Source organism: Echiichthys vipera (genome assembly GCF_963691815.1).
Source record: "Echiichthys vipera genome assembly, chromosome: 10".
In the NCBI taxonomy this organism is placed as follows: Eukaryota; Metazoa; Chordata; class Actinopteri; order Perciformes; family Trachinidae; genus Echiichthys; species Echiichthys vipera.
In genome coordinates, this window is record NC_139835.1 from 18682239 (window position 1) to 18698880 (window position 16642).

At 37.8% G+C, this 16642-nt stretch overlaps 2 protein-coding genes across 2 annotated transcripts; one reads left to right on the plus strand and one right to left on the minus strand.

Annotated features, from left to right (window-relative positions):
• On the minus strand, positions 1–7801 carry cirsr (corepressor of RBPJ and splicing regulator). The gene is made up of 10 exons (XM_083922286.1): positions 7664–7801; positions 4309–4403; positions 3984–4057; positions 3826–3839; positions 3656–3708; positions 3376–3424; positions 2788–2908; positions 1912–2018; positions 1562–1647; positions 1–1205 (listed from the first exon to the last, which is right to left on the minus strand). The coding sequence occupies exons 1-10, from the start codon at positions 7733–7735 to the stop codon at positions 473–475; spliced, it is 1404 nt and encodes a 467-aa protein (XP_083778412.1). The 5' UTR covers positions 7736–7801; the 3' UTR covers positions 1–472.
• Positions 7802–8784: 983 nt separating this feature from the next.
• On the plus strand, positions 8785–16548 carry scrn3 (secernin 3). The gene is made up of 8 exons (XM_083921288.1): positions 8785–8854; positions 10064–10236; positions 10365–10546; positions 10746–10945; positions 15357–15569; positions 15652–15814; positions 15909–16089; positions 16198–16548. Exons 2-8 carry the CDS (start codon positions 10081–10083, stop codon positions 16357–16359), a joined length of 1257 nt encoding a protein of 418 aa, XP_083777414.1. The 5' UTR covers positions 8785–8854; positions 10064–10080; the 3' UTR covers positions 16360–16548.
• Positions 16549–16642: the final 94 nt, after the last annotated feature.

Below are 16642 nucleotides of genomic sequence, written 5' to 3' on the forward strand. Positions count from 1 at the left end.
TGGAGTTGCTTAAAAATTTAATCACAAAATAAAAATGTGCAGATATTGTTTTTCAGGAATCAACCACAGTCTAAGCATTACACCGATATTTGCAAAAAAGGGACACAATAATGAAAGCAAGATAATTGAAAGAAAAAAACATGCAGAGACAGAAACAGTCTTAGCCAACTGACCATTAAAATGGGTCCAATATTTTCCTGTCAACGGATCAGAGATGCAAATTGCTTCTAATGGTAATCAATGAATTTAGACCCTTTCATGCAGCACAACACAACACATGGGTGCAATGAGCTACAGTTACACATTATCTGTCGACTGCTTCCCTCTACTGGAGAAAAATGAGACCACCTGCACACTATCAGCAATTTAAAATAGATGGACCACTGTGAGATTACCAAGAATATCGCAAAAATAATAAATTCAACAGGTTTTGTCCTATACTGTAAGAGGGAACAGAAAAACAGATAAAAAGTCAGCGCTTTCTTTTTGCTCTGTCTTGGCTTCTCTCTCTTCTCTCCCTACTCCTACTCCTACTCCTGCTTCTTCCCCTGCCCTCCCTCTCCTTCCTCCTTTCCCTGCTTCCGCTCCTCCCATCTGCTGGTCTGCCTCTGCCTCCATCTGTGTTACTTCTGTTTCTCTCCCCATCTCTACTGTGATGCCTGTCTTTACCTCTGTCCTCCCTGCCTTTCTCGCGGCTCCTACTTCTGTCCAAGCCAGTCTTGGAGCTGCTAGGTCTCTGCCTGTCCCTGCTGTTGTGTCTCTTTCTCTCTTGACCTCCCTCCAGCTTGATCTTGTTCTCTGGGCTGCGATTCCGACTCCTGCTCCTTCCCCTCTCTGTCCTTGTTTGTCTATAATCTCCGGACTCCTCTTCAGGCCGCTTCTGTCCAGTGTGAGGGCTCGGTGACCTGCTTCTATGAGAGGAGGCCTTTTTCTGACTCTTGACTCGCCGCCCGCTCTTAGAGCTGTTATCCCGACAGGAATCTTTTTTCTTGTTCTTCTTTTTCTTTTGGCTCTTGAACTTGCCATGGCTGTCTGAATCTGAGCCGCTATCACTACTACTACTGCTACTGCTGTTACTGCTATTGGAGGAGTCACTCGAGCTGTCACTACTCTCTTGTTTTTTTTTGTGTTTTCTCTTGCTCTTTTTCTTCTGTTTTTTGCTCTTCTTTTTCTTGGCCTTCTGCTTTTCCAGGCGATCAAGTTTTCTGCAAAACGGGAACACAGACATTCAATTAACATTCTCCGACAAGGCAGCAGATAAAGATATAATATTAACATAGCAGTATATAATCAAGGAAATTAATGTAAAACACATGTAACAATCAGATAAAAAAAATTAATTCCTTTTATTACGTCTGTAAGCTACAAACACACACGTTTATTGCTTAAGTTCAAAATACATTTTTAGAAGAAAACATCACAGTGACCTCGTACATCCTCACGTCATTTATCAGGATTTGAAGCTTAAAATGATTTAAATGCCGTTACAAAATAATAATAGTCTTCTCTACTCCTTGAAGCTTTCAAACCTTAAGATTAGCAAATTGTGCCGCATTTTTACCTGAGGAGCTTCTGTTTTTGCTTGGTTGATAATGACTTCAGAAACTCCACCTCAGGATCTTCCTCTTCTTCACTAGCAACATAATCCTGTCAAAGGGCACAGCAAATTGAAATTGGGATTGAAATCAAAAACGCCTTCCACACAAAAAAATACAACTCTCAGAGTCAAATTTGAATACATCAGCTGAACACACAAAGAATGATACAATAACTGGCCCCTCTTCAGCATTTTTATGTTAGGATCATATCAAAAATACAGTTTTTCTGTCTCTCTGAAGGGTAGAGTATGTGTGTGTATGTTTGTTTATCGTCCTCTGTGTGCAAAGATGGGAGGGCCCGACAGACAATTACCTGCGATGGATCACAAACAGTAGAATTCCTACCAAGGACACATTTTTTCAGGGCAAACCCACTGTTTCGCATCTCCGCCATTAACTCCGAGGGGTGCATCGACGGACCTGTTAGCACAAATCACAGCCTCAGAGTCCCATTGATGTCAAACCCATGCCAACCACTATCTCCACAGTGGGAATTTCAGGGACGGCTTTGTTAACAGAATGGGACATCAAATCAACTCACTCCACTTCCGGCTGAGCAAATCATACAATATCATTCTCTGCCAAAGCAGCAGTTAGGGGAGATCAGAATACACAATAATTACATTTTTTTCTCCCGGCACAGGAGGGGGACCATTACAGCACTCCACCATTAACACCATGCACTGACTGGACTCTCCCAGGGTAAACATTATTACTTTACTCCTCAACTCGCTGATTGCAGAAGTCAGAATCAGCTCAAGACTTGGAGCTCCAGCTGAAACCCGAGAGGACGGATACAGTAAGTGTACCTGCTGCAAAGTCTGTGGCAGACTAAAACGAACACACTCGCCACAAATATCCAGCAGCGAATATTCTGGCTCCTTGTTCTTTTGTTCTACATGCAATGATTCTACGTTTTTTTCCATTGCTTAACTAACAACCATGTTTAACAGAAATATATATTTCAGCTAGTTTAATTCCTACATATTAATTAAACTTGTGATGATTACTTGTTTTAAGTGATGCACTGATAATGAATCAATAGCATCAAAATAAAAACACCATATAAAATGGTAGTGGTTTGTTTACACATATCAAATTAACATTTAATTACATCAATAAACAAATAAACTGCAGTAGAAGATTTTTTTAAAATGTCTTTTTCAGACAGTTATTGTATGTACTCTACCTGCTGCCTCCTCTGTGGCCACAGAGCTGGCATTGATACCCGACAACCCATAGAGAGGACACTCTCTGTCTGTGTTCACATGGCCCCATTTGTGACATTTGATGCATCGCACATTGCGCACCTGGGAAGTTAACAACAACAGGCATTACGGCAAATTGTGGCAATGTATACATAATTATTTAAACAACACAATATGATTTTTTTCTTAAAATGGAAACATCTAATTGAACAGCAAAATGTATTCCACTATTGTGTTAGACTTTAAATGTATTAGTAGCTTTGATTTACTTTGTGAAACGTTGTAAAGCACAGTAATGGATATACAGTATATTTAATAATTCCCCAGAAAGTTCCCAATCTTTTAAGCTTTTGACCATTAAAAACAAATCAGTGTCTACATGCAACCCCATAGTCACAGGGGGCTTCAGTGTGGAGAAGGTGTGATTATCATGGTATCCAAGGAGATGAAAGTACTTGATACATTACAAGAAAAAAACAAAAAACAGATATATAGTATAATTTTGTTTATTTTAATATTTTAATCAACTGGCGTAGTGTATGTGCTAAAAAAAAAAAATCATCACACACCTGGATTCCAAATGGCTGATCCCTAATATTCATGTCATCTTTTGCATATCTAAATGAGAAAATCAAGTTTATTGTCATGTTACCATACATCTCTATGGAAGGCAGAATGAGAGATTGTTCCTTCTGGATTGATTCACCAAAACCAGTTACAAAACCGCAAACATTTATACCGCACAACACATTCATGCATTCCTAAGATGTGTGGAGTTCAAGTTAAAATAGGTTTAAAAAGAAAGAAAGGAAAATAAAATTTTAGTGTGTATAAAATTCAATGACTTACTTCTCTCGAGGAGCCCCCTTCTGCCACTCAAATTTGTACTCTTCTTCCCCCTCCTGAAACACAAACACATTTTCATATGAATTTTAGTGTGTAAAGCTTTCAGGTCAAAGTCAACATGCAGAACATGTATATTGTGGAATTCTGTAGGTTCATAATTTGCTCTAGTTTACCTCTTTCGTTTCCTCTTCAGGACAGAAGACAATTATGTTGAAAAACAAACAAGTAATAAAGTGTTAGGTATCATTTACTTTAGAATCAGGTGTGTTTTTTTTCATTAAGCATAGTCTTTAGTAGGCATCAGAGCTGCTCAGCTCAAGTGATCATTTACCTTTGGAAGCTCCAGGTGGAGCCTCGTACATGAAATTGAGACCATTTTTAACACGATCATCCCCCATCAGCACCCTAGAATTGAGAAAACATGATTTAAAAAAAAAAGAGAAGAAAAATCAACATTTACAACAAGTGAAGTTGAAGGAGGTATTTACTAAATGTTTCCAAAGTTAATGTTGAGTACATGAACACCTTTCCATTTACTGAACATGAGACATTACACAGTGTGTATTTATCAATAAACTAAAAAATAAATATGTTAAAAAGACATTTTTAGGAGGTATTTTAGATGTTTACAAGGTATCACCTGCACACGGTCTAACCTGTTGTTGTAGGAATCCTGCTCTTTCATGTACGCCTGCATAAGATCTTCTTGCTTCTTCTTCTCGAAGGTCTGTTTCTGTTCTGCTATCCATACCTGTAAGATAAAGTCAAGATTAATGCACAGTCTCCCGACTATTTCATACATTACCAAAAACATTTTTGTGTCAACTTAAATGCCACACAAATTAGGGCCGGATTTTAGAGGGGCAAAACATTTCTGATTACCGATATGGCAGCCGATATAGTGAATGTTTGAGCTGGAATGAAAATATACCATTTGTCATGTGAATGTGCACTGATTTTGCACTGATAAGACTATGCAAAGGTACTCTGAAGGCTGCTTTGCTAAACAAATAACTTTATTGTATTGTTCAGCATCAGTCATTTTCTAGTCTGACTCACAGGATGTACAACACCCCCCCTAACCCCAATCCCAGAAAGATAAGCCAGTCACTGCTGCAAAACTAAATCAATTCCTGACCATTTCAATAAGATTAATAGCTAAATAGTACAGTATGTTCAGTATCTATCAATTGCTGAAGAATAGATAAAATAAATAGCTATATCACATAATTTCTTAATCACTTCAAGCTTTGTTTTCTGCATTGTACGTTCTGTGAAAAAAGTTTTCATATTAGCGACTGTCAGAAAACATCCAAACATACATATATGCCAATATGATATGTATGTGATGTATTATTGGCAAAATGATATATCGGTCTGACTCAAAAACAAATTATAATATACGTAAGTAACTTGACTACAACCAAGTTCAAGTTCACTATCTCTAATAACTGCCCAGTACCTACAGAGTATTAGAGGGGAGATAATTAGACAATTACCTGAATAATGCATTAGTCAATCTACTGAAAATAGTCCGCAACAATTTTGATGACTTATTATTACATTTTTTACTCTATTTTCTGTTACTCTATAACATGTACTGCTATGGTTTGACTTATATAGTAGTAAATATATTTGAGCTCTGGACTGTTAGTTAACCAATAAGGCATTGGAACTACATCAGCTTGGGCTCTTGGAAACTGTGATGGGCATTGTACATGATTTTCTATATTTATAGACCGAACAATTAATCAGACAGGTAACCAGATACATTCAAAAAATATGAAGACAAAGGTTCATTATAGTTAAAGGTTGAATTTGTAAAATCTTTATTAAAAGCTATATTTAAAAGATAATTATAATGATACACCTGCGGGGCGTTTCGAGGGGTACAGAATGAAAGTATTGCTTTTCCATAAAAAAATATATTTAGACTGAATTGAATTTTTTTAACGGGTTTGACAATGACTTTATAACATGTCCTGGTTACATTGTACCAGCCAATAGTAGCGGGCATTACGGGTTGCCAGGGTTGTCTGTTGTTCGGAGCAGCTACTGTAGGCTGGTACTGGGTGAAATAGAGTTTGTCAATCCTGCAGCTGCTTTGTTACTTGTCCCAGCAGCTGAGTGATCGGAGACGGGCAAAAACCAGAGTCAATATAGCCCGAGCATTTACTCAATGGACTGAGATAAAGGAGTTCAACGGCTTTAAAACGCACGCCCAAATGGCTACGTTTCTCCTTGATGGTAAGCTAACTTTCATGGCTGTAACGGCCAACAGTAACTGTCAGTCAAACGCCTCTGCAATACTTGTTTTTAAGGTGCGATTTGCCGGAGGGGATGGGGGTCTCCTGTAGGCTACTGGGCTGGGTCTCATGAACCTGGTACAGAGAGTGCTTCTAATTATTTGTTGTTGTTGCTGTTGTTGCAACTACGATCTTGAGACACAAGATGGCGGTGTCCTGCTCTACACATTCAACCTTTAATACATTGATTTATTACAGCTAAACTTAATTATGGAATATTATTTCTCACTCAGCTCAATTGTATTTATAGTGCCAGATCATAACAAATGTTATCTTAAAACACTTCACATGTAGACCACACACTGACATATTTATGATTTAAAGACCCAACAAGGTGATCAGGCGGGCCGGCTCTATGGTCAGCATGAAAATGGACTCGCTGGTGACGGTGGCAGAGAGGAGGATGCTGGACAAACTGCTGGACATTATGGACAATGCCAGCCATCCCTGCACACCGTCATCAGCAGCCAGAGGAGCCTGTTCAGTGGAAGGCTGCTCCTGCCCAAGTGTAGGACCAACAGGCTCAAGAACTCATTTGTCCCTCAGGCCATCATCCTCTACAACTCTTCACTCGGGGGGGAGGAGGAAATAAAGAGGACAGAAGGGAAGGGGGAGCCACTCACTGTGCACGTAATAATCTATACTCTTACAAACCTGGACACATATTTTCTTTTTTGTGCAATAACTTTATACACCACATATTTTATATTACACATTTCCTCTACATTTAACTTATCTGATTTAACTTTCTGTGAATTTTATTTGACCTGTACTTTTACATCTACCTCATATACATTTGACTAAGAGTTTATTGCTTACTGTTTATTGTTTTTTTTATACTTTCTGAATTTATTTAGCTGAGAGTTTATTGGTTATCCTATATTGTATTTTTTTAAACCTCCCTTGTGTATTTGTAAGCTGCTGGAAACTCAATTTTCTTGCAGGAGTCATCCCAAAGGATCAATAAAGAGAAGTCTAAGTCTCTAACAATTCCTCCATGAGCAGCAGCAAGTCGCACTATCTATAACAACAACAACAACAACAACAACAACAACAACAACAACAACAACAACAACAACAACAACAATAATAATAATAACAACGATAACAATAATAACTATATACAGTACACCTGTATATCCAGCAAAGTAAGACTGACTCACATAAAGCATAGAAAAGAAATACTTCATTGATCCCAAGCTGGGAAATTGCAGTTTTTTGTTGTTGTTTTTTCAGAATAGAAATATTTGTGAAGCATTTGTGTGGCTGTAGTAAATCCAGCATATGGCCATGACTGATCAGCTTTTGTTTTGAAATATGGTGATTTCAATCAAACAACCTCTTTAGAATATTAAGTATGGACCTTGTTGAAAAGAACAATGTGAACGTAAGACAGCTTAAGTTAACATCGTATCTGTAATTTAGCTATATAGCTTAACTGTAGCTGTAGCTTTAAATTGTAGTTGCTTAACAGTGCGAGCTAACAATGTAGCCTAGCTTACGTTAACTATCTTAGATGTTCGTCTAAGATTCATACAGAAAACGACTTTGCGGTCAACATTTTCTATTAAGTTATAGTCAAAAGTGGTTCATATTAGCCGCTGCTAAGTAGCAAGCTGGACTAGCAAAACATAGTTAGCATAACGTTAGCCCGCTAGCTAGCAGGGTAATCAGTTGTCTTCTACCCAACTGTAGCAGCACTCACCTTTTTGATATTTGACTTCGATGCAGGGTGAAAATCCTTCTTGCACATGAAATTTGCAAACGACTTCCCCATGGCTGACAAACTATAATGTCAACAGAGTGGAAAGGTGTAGTTTGTCGCGAACGTAGCTTCCTCCGCATGTAAACAAATCCGTGTGCATGAAGTCAGTTCTGTGTTGGTGTCACCACAGGGCTTAAAACTAGGTTTATGCAGAGGTGCAACAAGGACTCAGACTTAAATAAAAGTAATAACACCACACTGGAGAAATACTACTCTGTTACAAGTCAATTAATTTTGTAACTTTGTAATAAAAGTACAAAAAGTAAAAGTTCTCATTATGCAGAATGGCCTGTTTCAGATTATCATATTATTAGACTATAATTATGACAAATTGATGTAAATATCACTTTAATGTTGCAGCTGATAAAGGTGGGGATGCATTTATTTACTTTATAGACTGCTCTGTAGCTTAATCTATAACAATAAATGCTATTTGTAGTATTAGCTGTAGCTATTAGAGTAACTAGTGACTAAAATTACCAAACAAATGTAAAAATAACAATAATTCCTCTGGAATGTAGTGGAGTAGAAGTAGAAAGTAACATAACGTGGAATTACTGAGGTGAAGTAACTCAAAATGTACTTTAAGTGCAGTAAATGTACTAAGCTACTTTCCACCACTGAGTTTATGCATTCAATCATTATGCCAAAACCACCAATACATCAATATATAGATTACAATTAGCTTCATTTTTGAAAGAAAAAAGCCACATAAATTTATTAGTTTTGTTCGTATTATTAGAATATTGATGATTTGATGATTTCAATGTTGAAAATGATGGAAATAATTGGCACAGCAACAGTTTCTATAAAATACTTTAAATATATTATTATCATAAATAATATTATTTGATAAAGTCTACCAGCCATAGACTGGGACCTATATATAGGAACATCAACTGCTATAGTAATAACCTAGGGTGCTAAAATAATAAAAATGAGACTGATGTTACATGTTTTCCCTCAAAGAACTACAAATATAAAACTGACTTCAGCTTGGTCACGTGACTGTACTGTTTCCGTGTCAGAGAGTGACCTGTGACCTGTGACCTGTGACGTCATATGGAAACAGAAACAGACACGATAATAGAAACTTTCAGCGACAGTTCTCGGCAAGACTGGCAAACATAGGTAAGGTTGCCCTGTTATGGGTATAATGACGGTATTAAATGACTCTGCACATTGGCTTGTTTGCCTGTAACTGGCATTAAACGGCATACATGTAACTATATCATAATAAATACTGCATCACATCACACAGTGGGGTGCATTAAAGTAGGGCTGGGTAATATGTAGACAATAACCATCAGTAGACTTATCTGGATACAATAACTACAGGGTCAAGGCAAAGAGTCGAACATAGCTTGAACAGTCTGGTAAGTTCTAAAAATCAGATCACTTTCCTGTAATGCAGCCTTTTTGAATTCATTTTTTTATTGATGTAACTATTATATCAGAAATTACATTGCAGACATACATTTCAAAATGCAGTTAGATACATTGACATTGCCAGAAGCTCAAATTAAATCCAGTTCTTCTAGAATATGAGTGCTTTTTTGTCGCTTTTTTGTTTTTTAATTGTTCTATTGAGAGCCAGTAGTGTTTCAGTTCACTAAACCTATTGAAGCAGGGTTTGGATCCAGTCCATCCATGTGTGGATGTGGAACTTTCCCAGTATGATGAGGAGCTGCACAATGTAGTTCAGTACAAAATACAACATGACATCATTTGTATACTTTGTTTCTCTTTCCATATTGCAAAAATCGCAGCTATAATCAATGTTAAGTTTAAATCTTTGCAACACTTGTTTGTCTGGGTAAATTCAATGTTCTATTTTAAAGGACACTTCTTTTACCTTATTTTTATTACCGGTAATGCAATATTTGCTAAGAATAGTGCATACCTTTTTACACTGTAAAACGCTCACAATAGAAGACCGAAAGAATTTTGCAGAAAGTATTGTATAGTCCAAAACATTCATTATATGTGTGTTACTGTATAATCTATTCTCAATATCAATTTATTTTATAAAAATTTGTTTAGAAACAATTTTTTGTAATTCTGAGAAATTAACATTTCTCAAAAATTGAAGAGAACCTGGAAGAAAAGCATCAAATACGATGGCATATTTGTAAAGGTGTGATTGGAATCAACATATGACAGTCACATCCCATTTTTATTTAAGAGCTGTCCAACTAAAAAAATTCCACTGTCAAAAAACACTTATGCCATACTACGATATCCAAAATCTAAGACAATATCGCGTATCACAATATCGATATATTGTTTAGACCTTATTTAAATTGTCCAATCAATTGTTCTTTTTTTTGTAACTCTCAGCAAGACTGTGATTCAAAATGTACCCATACTCCTGCGACACCTTTGTGGCTCTACCCCCCTCCACTGAGAAACAACGCATTATCTTTGGGAAAAACAGTGACAGGCCTCAAGATGAAGTTCAGGAGGTGGTGTATTTTCCTGCCAGAGACTATGGTGCAGGCGAGAAAGTTGAGGTAGGTGACAAAGACAGCTCGTTATTGCCCTCAAACCTTCAATTTCCCCACTTTCTTCCAATCGTAGGTGAAAGTGCCATCGGATAACCATTAACAGCTTTTGCCCCTGTGTCTTTTTGTGTGAACAGTGTACATACATAGAGATTGAGCAGGCTGCCCACACTTATGCAGTTGTGTTGAGCAAACCAGCATGGCTGTGGGGCGCAGAAATGGGTGCAAATGAGCATCAAGTGTGTATTGGAAATGAAGCGGTGTGGGGCAGAGAGAGTGCAGATGGTGACGAAGCTCTTCTCGGCATGGATCTTGTCAGGTAAAGCCCCTGTAAAAGCAATTGTTTGTATTTCTATGCCTCTGTTACTACCACAACTATCCTCAACTAAAATTTAATGACATACTACCAGCCAGAAACAATTTAGTATATATTTTTTCCTTCTAGTTGTCAGTTCAGAATACATTTGTGAGAAACATTCAAAGACGAAGCAAAACATAAGTGTGTGACAATTTTCCAGGCTTGGACTTGAGAGAGCCAATACAGCTGAGGAAGCTGTGGATGTTATAACGGAGCTGCTGGAGAAGTATGGCCAGGGAGGATCTTGTATGGAGGATGAGTGTGGATTCACTTACCACAACAGCTTCCTCATCTCAGACAGGAAAGAAGCGTGGCTGCTGGAAACGTCAGGGAAGCACTGGGCAGCAGAGAGAGTGGAAGGTAATCAAAAAAAGAATACTAAAAGGTTTTAAATTATAAGACGATTAGATCAAAAGACACTTCTTTGTTTAGCTTGCAGCATTATGAATAAAATATCAATTAAATCCGCAGCCCATGGAAAAGTCAGCGTTATATACAGTCATGGTCAGTAATAACAAAAAGAGATAGGGATGGGACCATGTGCACAAAGAATGACTTATTTATGGAGGCACTTATTTGTCTCTAAAGATAAGGAAAAAGGAAATGAAATGATAAGGATGTCAGCTAAAAGTCTAAACTATAAAGCAATTAGTGTAATGCTTCCATTGTTGGTAAATCGAGCTTGGAGCTTCCTAAAACACTTGGAGAAACATGTTTGAAACATGTTGTTGCCATTACATTTATGAGTTAAATGAATACACAACTTTATTCAGTTTGTAATGTTTCATTAGCCATACAAGATCACACATTGTGGAACTTAAATCATTTATAATGGCTGATTACTTAGTTTTACTTTTAAGATGGAAATCCACCACCTACTGTACAGTATAAATAGTCCAACATTCACTGAATGACTTAAAGTACTTCAGAAAGCAGTCATGTAAATTATTAGCCACATCAGAATTCCTGTTAACAAGGTATAACAATGTAAAGCTTATCCCAGGTGAGCTGTGTAAAAATTTCACTGGCTGGTTTTACAAGTACGGTAACTCTACATTCTCTGTGGAGGGAAAAAAAAATCACTCAAGGCCTCATATCCTTTTAACAATTTATTTTTATTCCTTAAACAGCCGGACTCCCGTCAGCAAAAAAAACAAATCTATATCATAAATATGAAGCATTTGACAGAATTTGTGTGCCACACAGTGTCTTCAAGTATTTTTCTTTTATTAAAAGGACAATTTTTACAACAGTTCTCAACAGGGTTGAGTTAATAAACTCAGTCCTAAGCCCTTAAAAAAAGTATAATTTAGCAGTTAGTTTTCTACGTATATTACTATATACCTGAGCAAAAACAATTACAACAACTTTCCCAACTTCCAGTGTCAATGTGAACACTTTCAAATGAACACATGCATGAAATGAAAACCACACTCAAAAAGATTATTTGTATATAAATGACCTACCCTGTGTTACCTACAATTTTTGCAGACTTTTTCTCAAATGCCACCACATTATCCAAAAAGTGAATAAATCTTTTTTCACCTTGGAGGCATGTGAGAAAAACACATTTAGCACGGGGTGGGTAACTAATATACAAACGATCACTTTAGGGTATTCCTTAAACACTGGCTGAGTTTTAGCACTAATTTCATATGGCTATATGACAACTTTGTGATTTAGCAGTTTGATTTTGTTATTAAGTTTAAAAAGTAATCATACAACTACTTAAACTTTGCCACTGAAACATGGATCATCCCAAAATGACACACCTTAAAAATGCTTTTAAAAGTACTTAAAACGCAGCAAAGTCTTGTTTAACCCTTTAAGATACTGGCTATGTTATTCATGAAAATGCATCTTAAAAGAAAACAACTCAGGTGCATTGCCTGCATAAAAATGCTTTAAAAGTACTTAAAACGCAGCAAAGTCTTGTTTAGCCCTTTAAGATACTGGCTATGTTATTCATGAAAATGCATCTTAAAAGAAAACAACCTGGGCCCTCAGTCCTTCTAAGTTATGTGAATATTTTAGTCACCAGCTTTTATTGCAGATCAGAAGATGCAGCGTAATCACTACAACCGAGTCAAACAGGTCATGGGAAACTATTTGGCATGTAATTAAACTAGTGCACTATATCAACTTGCTAGAGAATCTGGCAAACAATATAATTATTACTGTCTGTTATAAACATCAATTACACTGGAAGACTGGCTTCCTGATTCTGATCTTCAGTATTAAGGGGTAGTTGTGCAGTTTTTCTGCACAGAGGGATTAGAACGGCCATTTCAGGTACTCCCTCTTTAGGTTTTACCTCAAAAGCTGCTGCTACTCAAGATCTCAGCAATTATCCTGGTGAGTGAAATGTTAAATGTAAAATTGCAAAAATTAGCTCAATAAAAGTGAATTCCCTTTAATACCAACTCGACACAATGCCTTATGCCCCGGTTTTAAGTTTGAAAGTTTCCAACACCTAACCAGGATGTTGCATTGCACAATACTTTACTGTGAGGTACTGTATGGGATATGCACAGAGCATGCAAGTGCAATATTTTGTCATTTTTTTTCTCTCAACTAGAATGGCATTCACATTTGGTCAAAAAAAGAAATGTAGACCTTGTATCTTATGTCATGAAGCGGTAATAGAGGGGACTGTCTTGAAAGTCGTGTTCCTGCTTAATGTGCTGGAGCACATTACCCTGCTGTAACCGTGCCCCGTAGATTACAGCCTCACCATGATCCTGAGCCAAGCCCACCTGCTGGAGCCATTCCACAAGTTCACAGCCTAGAAAACAGTCCACCATAGTCCTCCTACCACACCTGAAAGTAAAAAAAAAAACATTCACCCAAAAGGTCTATTGATTATTTACGGTGTTAATTTACCAATATTAATCCAGCTCTGTGTCATGACAATGTGGGCATTGTGTTCAGAGGAATGGGCTCTCTCTTTGGCTGCTACAGAGACAGGCCAAACCCTGTTCATCTGATTACAGTGCCCACAGTGCCATGAGACAGACCTGGAGTCTTTTCCCATAAATTGGTATTTAGAAAGGAAGAAGAAAAAAGCATACATGCTGCTTCATAAATCTGACAAAAAGAGTATGCATATTTGCGTACACACTTTTTTAGCTTGCAGCATTATGAATAAAATATCAATTAAATCCGCAGCCCATGGAAAAGTCAGCGTTATATACAGTCATGGTCAGTAATAACAAAAAGAGATAGGGATGGGACCATGTGCACAAAGAATGACTTATTTATGGAGGCACTTATTTGTCTCTAAAGATAAGGAAAAAGGAAATGAAATGATAAGGATGTCAGCTAAAAGTCTAAACTATAAAGCAATTAGTGTAATGCTTCCATTGTTGGTAAATCGAGCTTGGAGCTTCCTAAAACACTTGGAGAAACATGTTTGAAACATGTTGTTGCCATTACATTTATGAGTTAAATGAATACACAACTTTATTCAGTTTGTAATGTTTCATTAGCCATACAAGATCACACATTGTGGAACTTAAATCATTTATAATGGCTGATTACTTAGTTTTACTTTTAAGATGGAAATCCACCACCTACTGTACAGTATAAATAGCCAAACATTCACTGAATGACTTAAAGTACTTCAGAAAGCAGTCATGTAAATTATTAGCCACATCAGAATTCCTGTTAACAAGGTATAACAATGTAAAGCTTATCCCAGGTGAGCTGTGTAAAAATTTCACTGGCTGGTTTTACAAGTACGGTAACTCTACATTCTCTGTGGAGGGAAAAAAAAATCACTCAAGGCCTCATATCCTTTTAACAATTTATTTTTATTCCTTAAACAGCCGGACTCCCGTCAGCATGACCTTTTCAGCTTCAAACCAACTGAAGCGCTCACAGCTCTCCAGGACTCCATGACTGTCACAAAACATTAAATAGCGCAAGGCCAAATACTTAATAATCACTTGTACACGGAACGTTTGGTCAGGCTGTCCGTTATTTAAAGGGCTGGTCAATATCACCTGAAATCAGTATCATGATGAATTGTGACATTTACCTCGGTAACAGCTAATTAGAATATCTTGTTAAATACTGTGCACAACATTCTCTGTCTTCACAGTGGAGGCCTGTTTATTTCTTTGAACTCAACAGTGAACAGAACATATTTTTTTGTTTAACATTCTGTACATAAGAGCTCCATTTATAGTTATTTGTTTGCTAAAACAAGAAAAATAGTAATATACTTTCCTCTATTTGGATGACCATTCTGCTTGTCATCTGCTATCTTGTCTGCTGCCAGTTCAGTTCTTCAGTGTTTCAGTTTTACGTACTTAGGTGCTGCCTTCCTGTTGTCTCTGTGTGACTGTTCTGATAACTAAAGTAAGCTTTGGGCTGGCAGTACGTAGCTCAGTGCGGGGACTCGCTGATTTAAGTCCCCGTGTGGACCAAGTATGAAGACTGGGGTGGACTTGTAGCCAGAGAGGTGCCAGTTCACCTCCTGGGAACTGCCAAAGTGCCGTTGAGCAAGACACCGAAACTCCACCTCTCTTGACGACTCTCCATGAATGCATTTGTACACGTCCTGATTGTGTGTGTGTGTGTGTGTGTGTGTGTGTGTGTGTGTGTGTGTGTGTGTGTTCTTGCGAGAATCTGAAGATCAAAAGAAGCAGAATCATTTGGACACCGATTAGCTCTGAGTTTTCTTATAACACAGTGCACTGCATTGGAAGCTGTTGAATAATTGGTAAGTTCTTATATTAGCAGCTGATCGACTTGTTTTACACTCTAGGTGGATATCGCAACATCTCAAACGAGTATGGCATAACGACTAAGATAGACAAGGAACATCCAGGAATGAGGGAATATGCACAAAGCCAGGGCTGGTGGGATGGAGAGACTCAGTTCAACTTCGCCACAGTCTACTCCTTCATGACTACAGCCAGAATAGAAGCCTCTGGGAGCCGATACTGTGAAGGGAGAAAATTGCTGGAAAAGAGCAAGGGTAAGTAACGCACACTTCAATGTGGAGAATCGACTTCTGCTTCCACCACTGTTTATGCATGGGTTGATTTTATTTACTGAAGGTCACATCAGTGCTGAGACGATGATGGGTATCCTGAGGGACAAAGATAGTGGCATCAACATGGAGGGCATGTTCATGACAACGGGAAGTATGGTGTCTGTGATACCCACGGATCCCGCTCTGCCAGGGGTTCACTATTTTACAGCAACTCCAGACCCTGAAAGGTACGGCCCCTGATCTCACATCAGCTGATGAAGCATCCCTTGAATTCATTTTGACTGCAGTTAACGAGGATTTAACGTGTCATTTTTTTAACAGGTCTGTATTCAAACCTTTCATCTTTGTTAAGAACACTAATGAGCTGAAGGAGACGACTTCCCCCAGTTACGGTCCAGATGACCCTGTAAAGAAGAAACCCCGCTTCCAGAGCAAGCCTGACCGCAAACACGAGTTGTTTGTCAAACATGAATTGGTTGCTGCCATCACTGAATCCTACAAGGTTCAACAATTGATTCGAAGCCTGCAGTTTATCCAAGTTTGTCATTTGACTTTGTGCGGTCAGTCGGCTTAAAAATGTACTTGTAATTGTTGTTTTTGTTGTCTATAGGACAGAGGAAGGAAGATCAAGGAACGTATGCGACAGCTAGAGAAGGAAAAGATGACCCAGATGGAGGAGTACCTTTCACATGGTATCGAGGAACCAGATTTTTTGGCAAATCTGTTCTCAAGCTCTGTTCGGGACGAGATGGCTGCGTACAGCAAAAGCTGAAACCTGGGTGACACTAGCAGTATATGCCTCTGCATTTGACCTTTTAGTCAGGTATAAGTACAAACATGCCCATATAATAAATCACAACACAACTGAACACAGTAAACATTGTTGTATAAAAAATAAAGCAGTCCAGGTTACTCATGTTGTACAGTATGGACTTAAATGGTGACTTTTATGTATCGAATCATTGACCAGAAGTACATGAAGGAACAAATTCAATATGCAGAACAGGATCTAACACGTATTTTAAAACAAATCTATATCACAAATATGAAGCATT

Coding starts and splice junctions, on each gene's coding strand:
- cirsr (XM_083922286.1), bottom strand. CDS start 7,735: ATGGGGAAGTCGTTTGCAAATTTCATGTGCAAGAAGGATTTTCACCCT. Junction 2,909..3,375: donor ATCAGCCATTTGGAATCCAG/GTGTGTGATGAT, acceptor TTAACTTCCCAG/GTGCGCAATGTGCGATGCAT. Junction 1,648..1,911: donor CTGTTTGTGATCCATCGCAG/GTAATTGTCTGT, acceptor GCCCTTTGACAG/GATTATGTTGCTAGTGAAGA.
- scrn3 (XM_083921288.1), top strand. CDS start 10,081: ATGTACCCATACTCCTGCGACACCTTTGTGGCTCTACCCCCCTCCACT. Junction 10,946..15,356: donor GGCAGCAGAGAGAGTGGAAG/GTAATCAAAAAA, acceptor TTTACACTCTAG/GTGGATATCGCAACATCTCA. Junction 16,090..16,197: donor CCATCACTGAATCCTACAAG/GTTCAACAATTG, acceptor TGTTGTCTATAG/GACAGAGGAAGGAAGATCAA.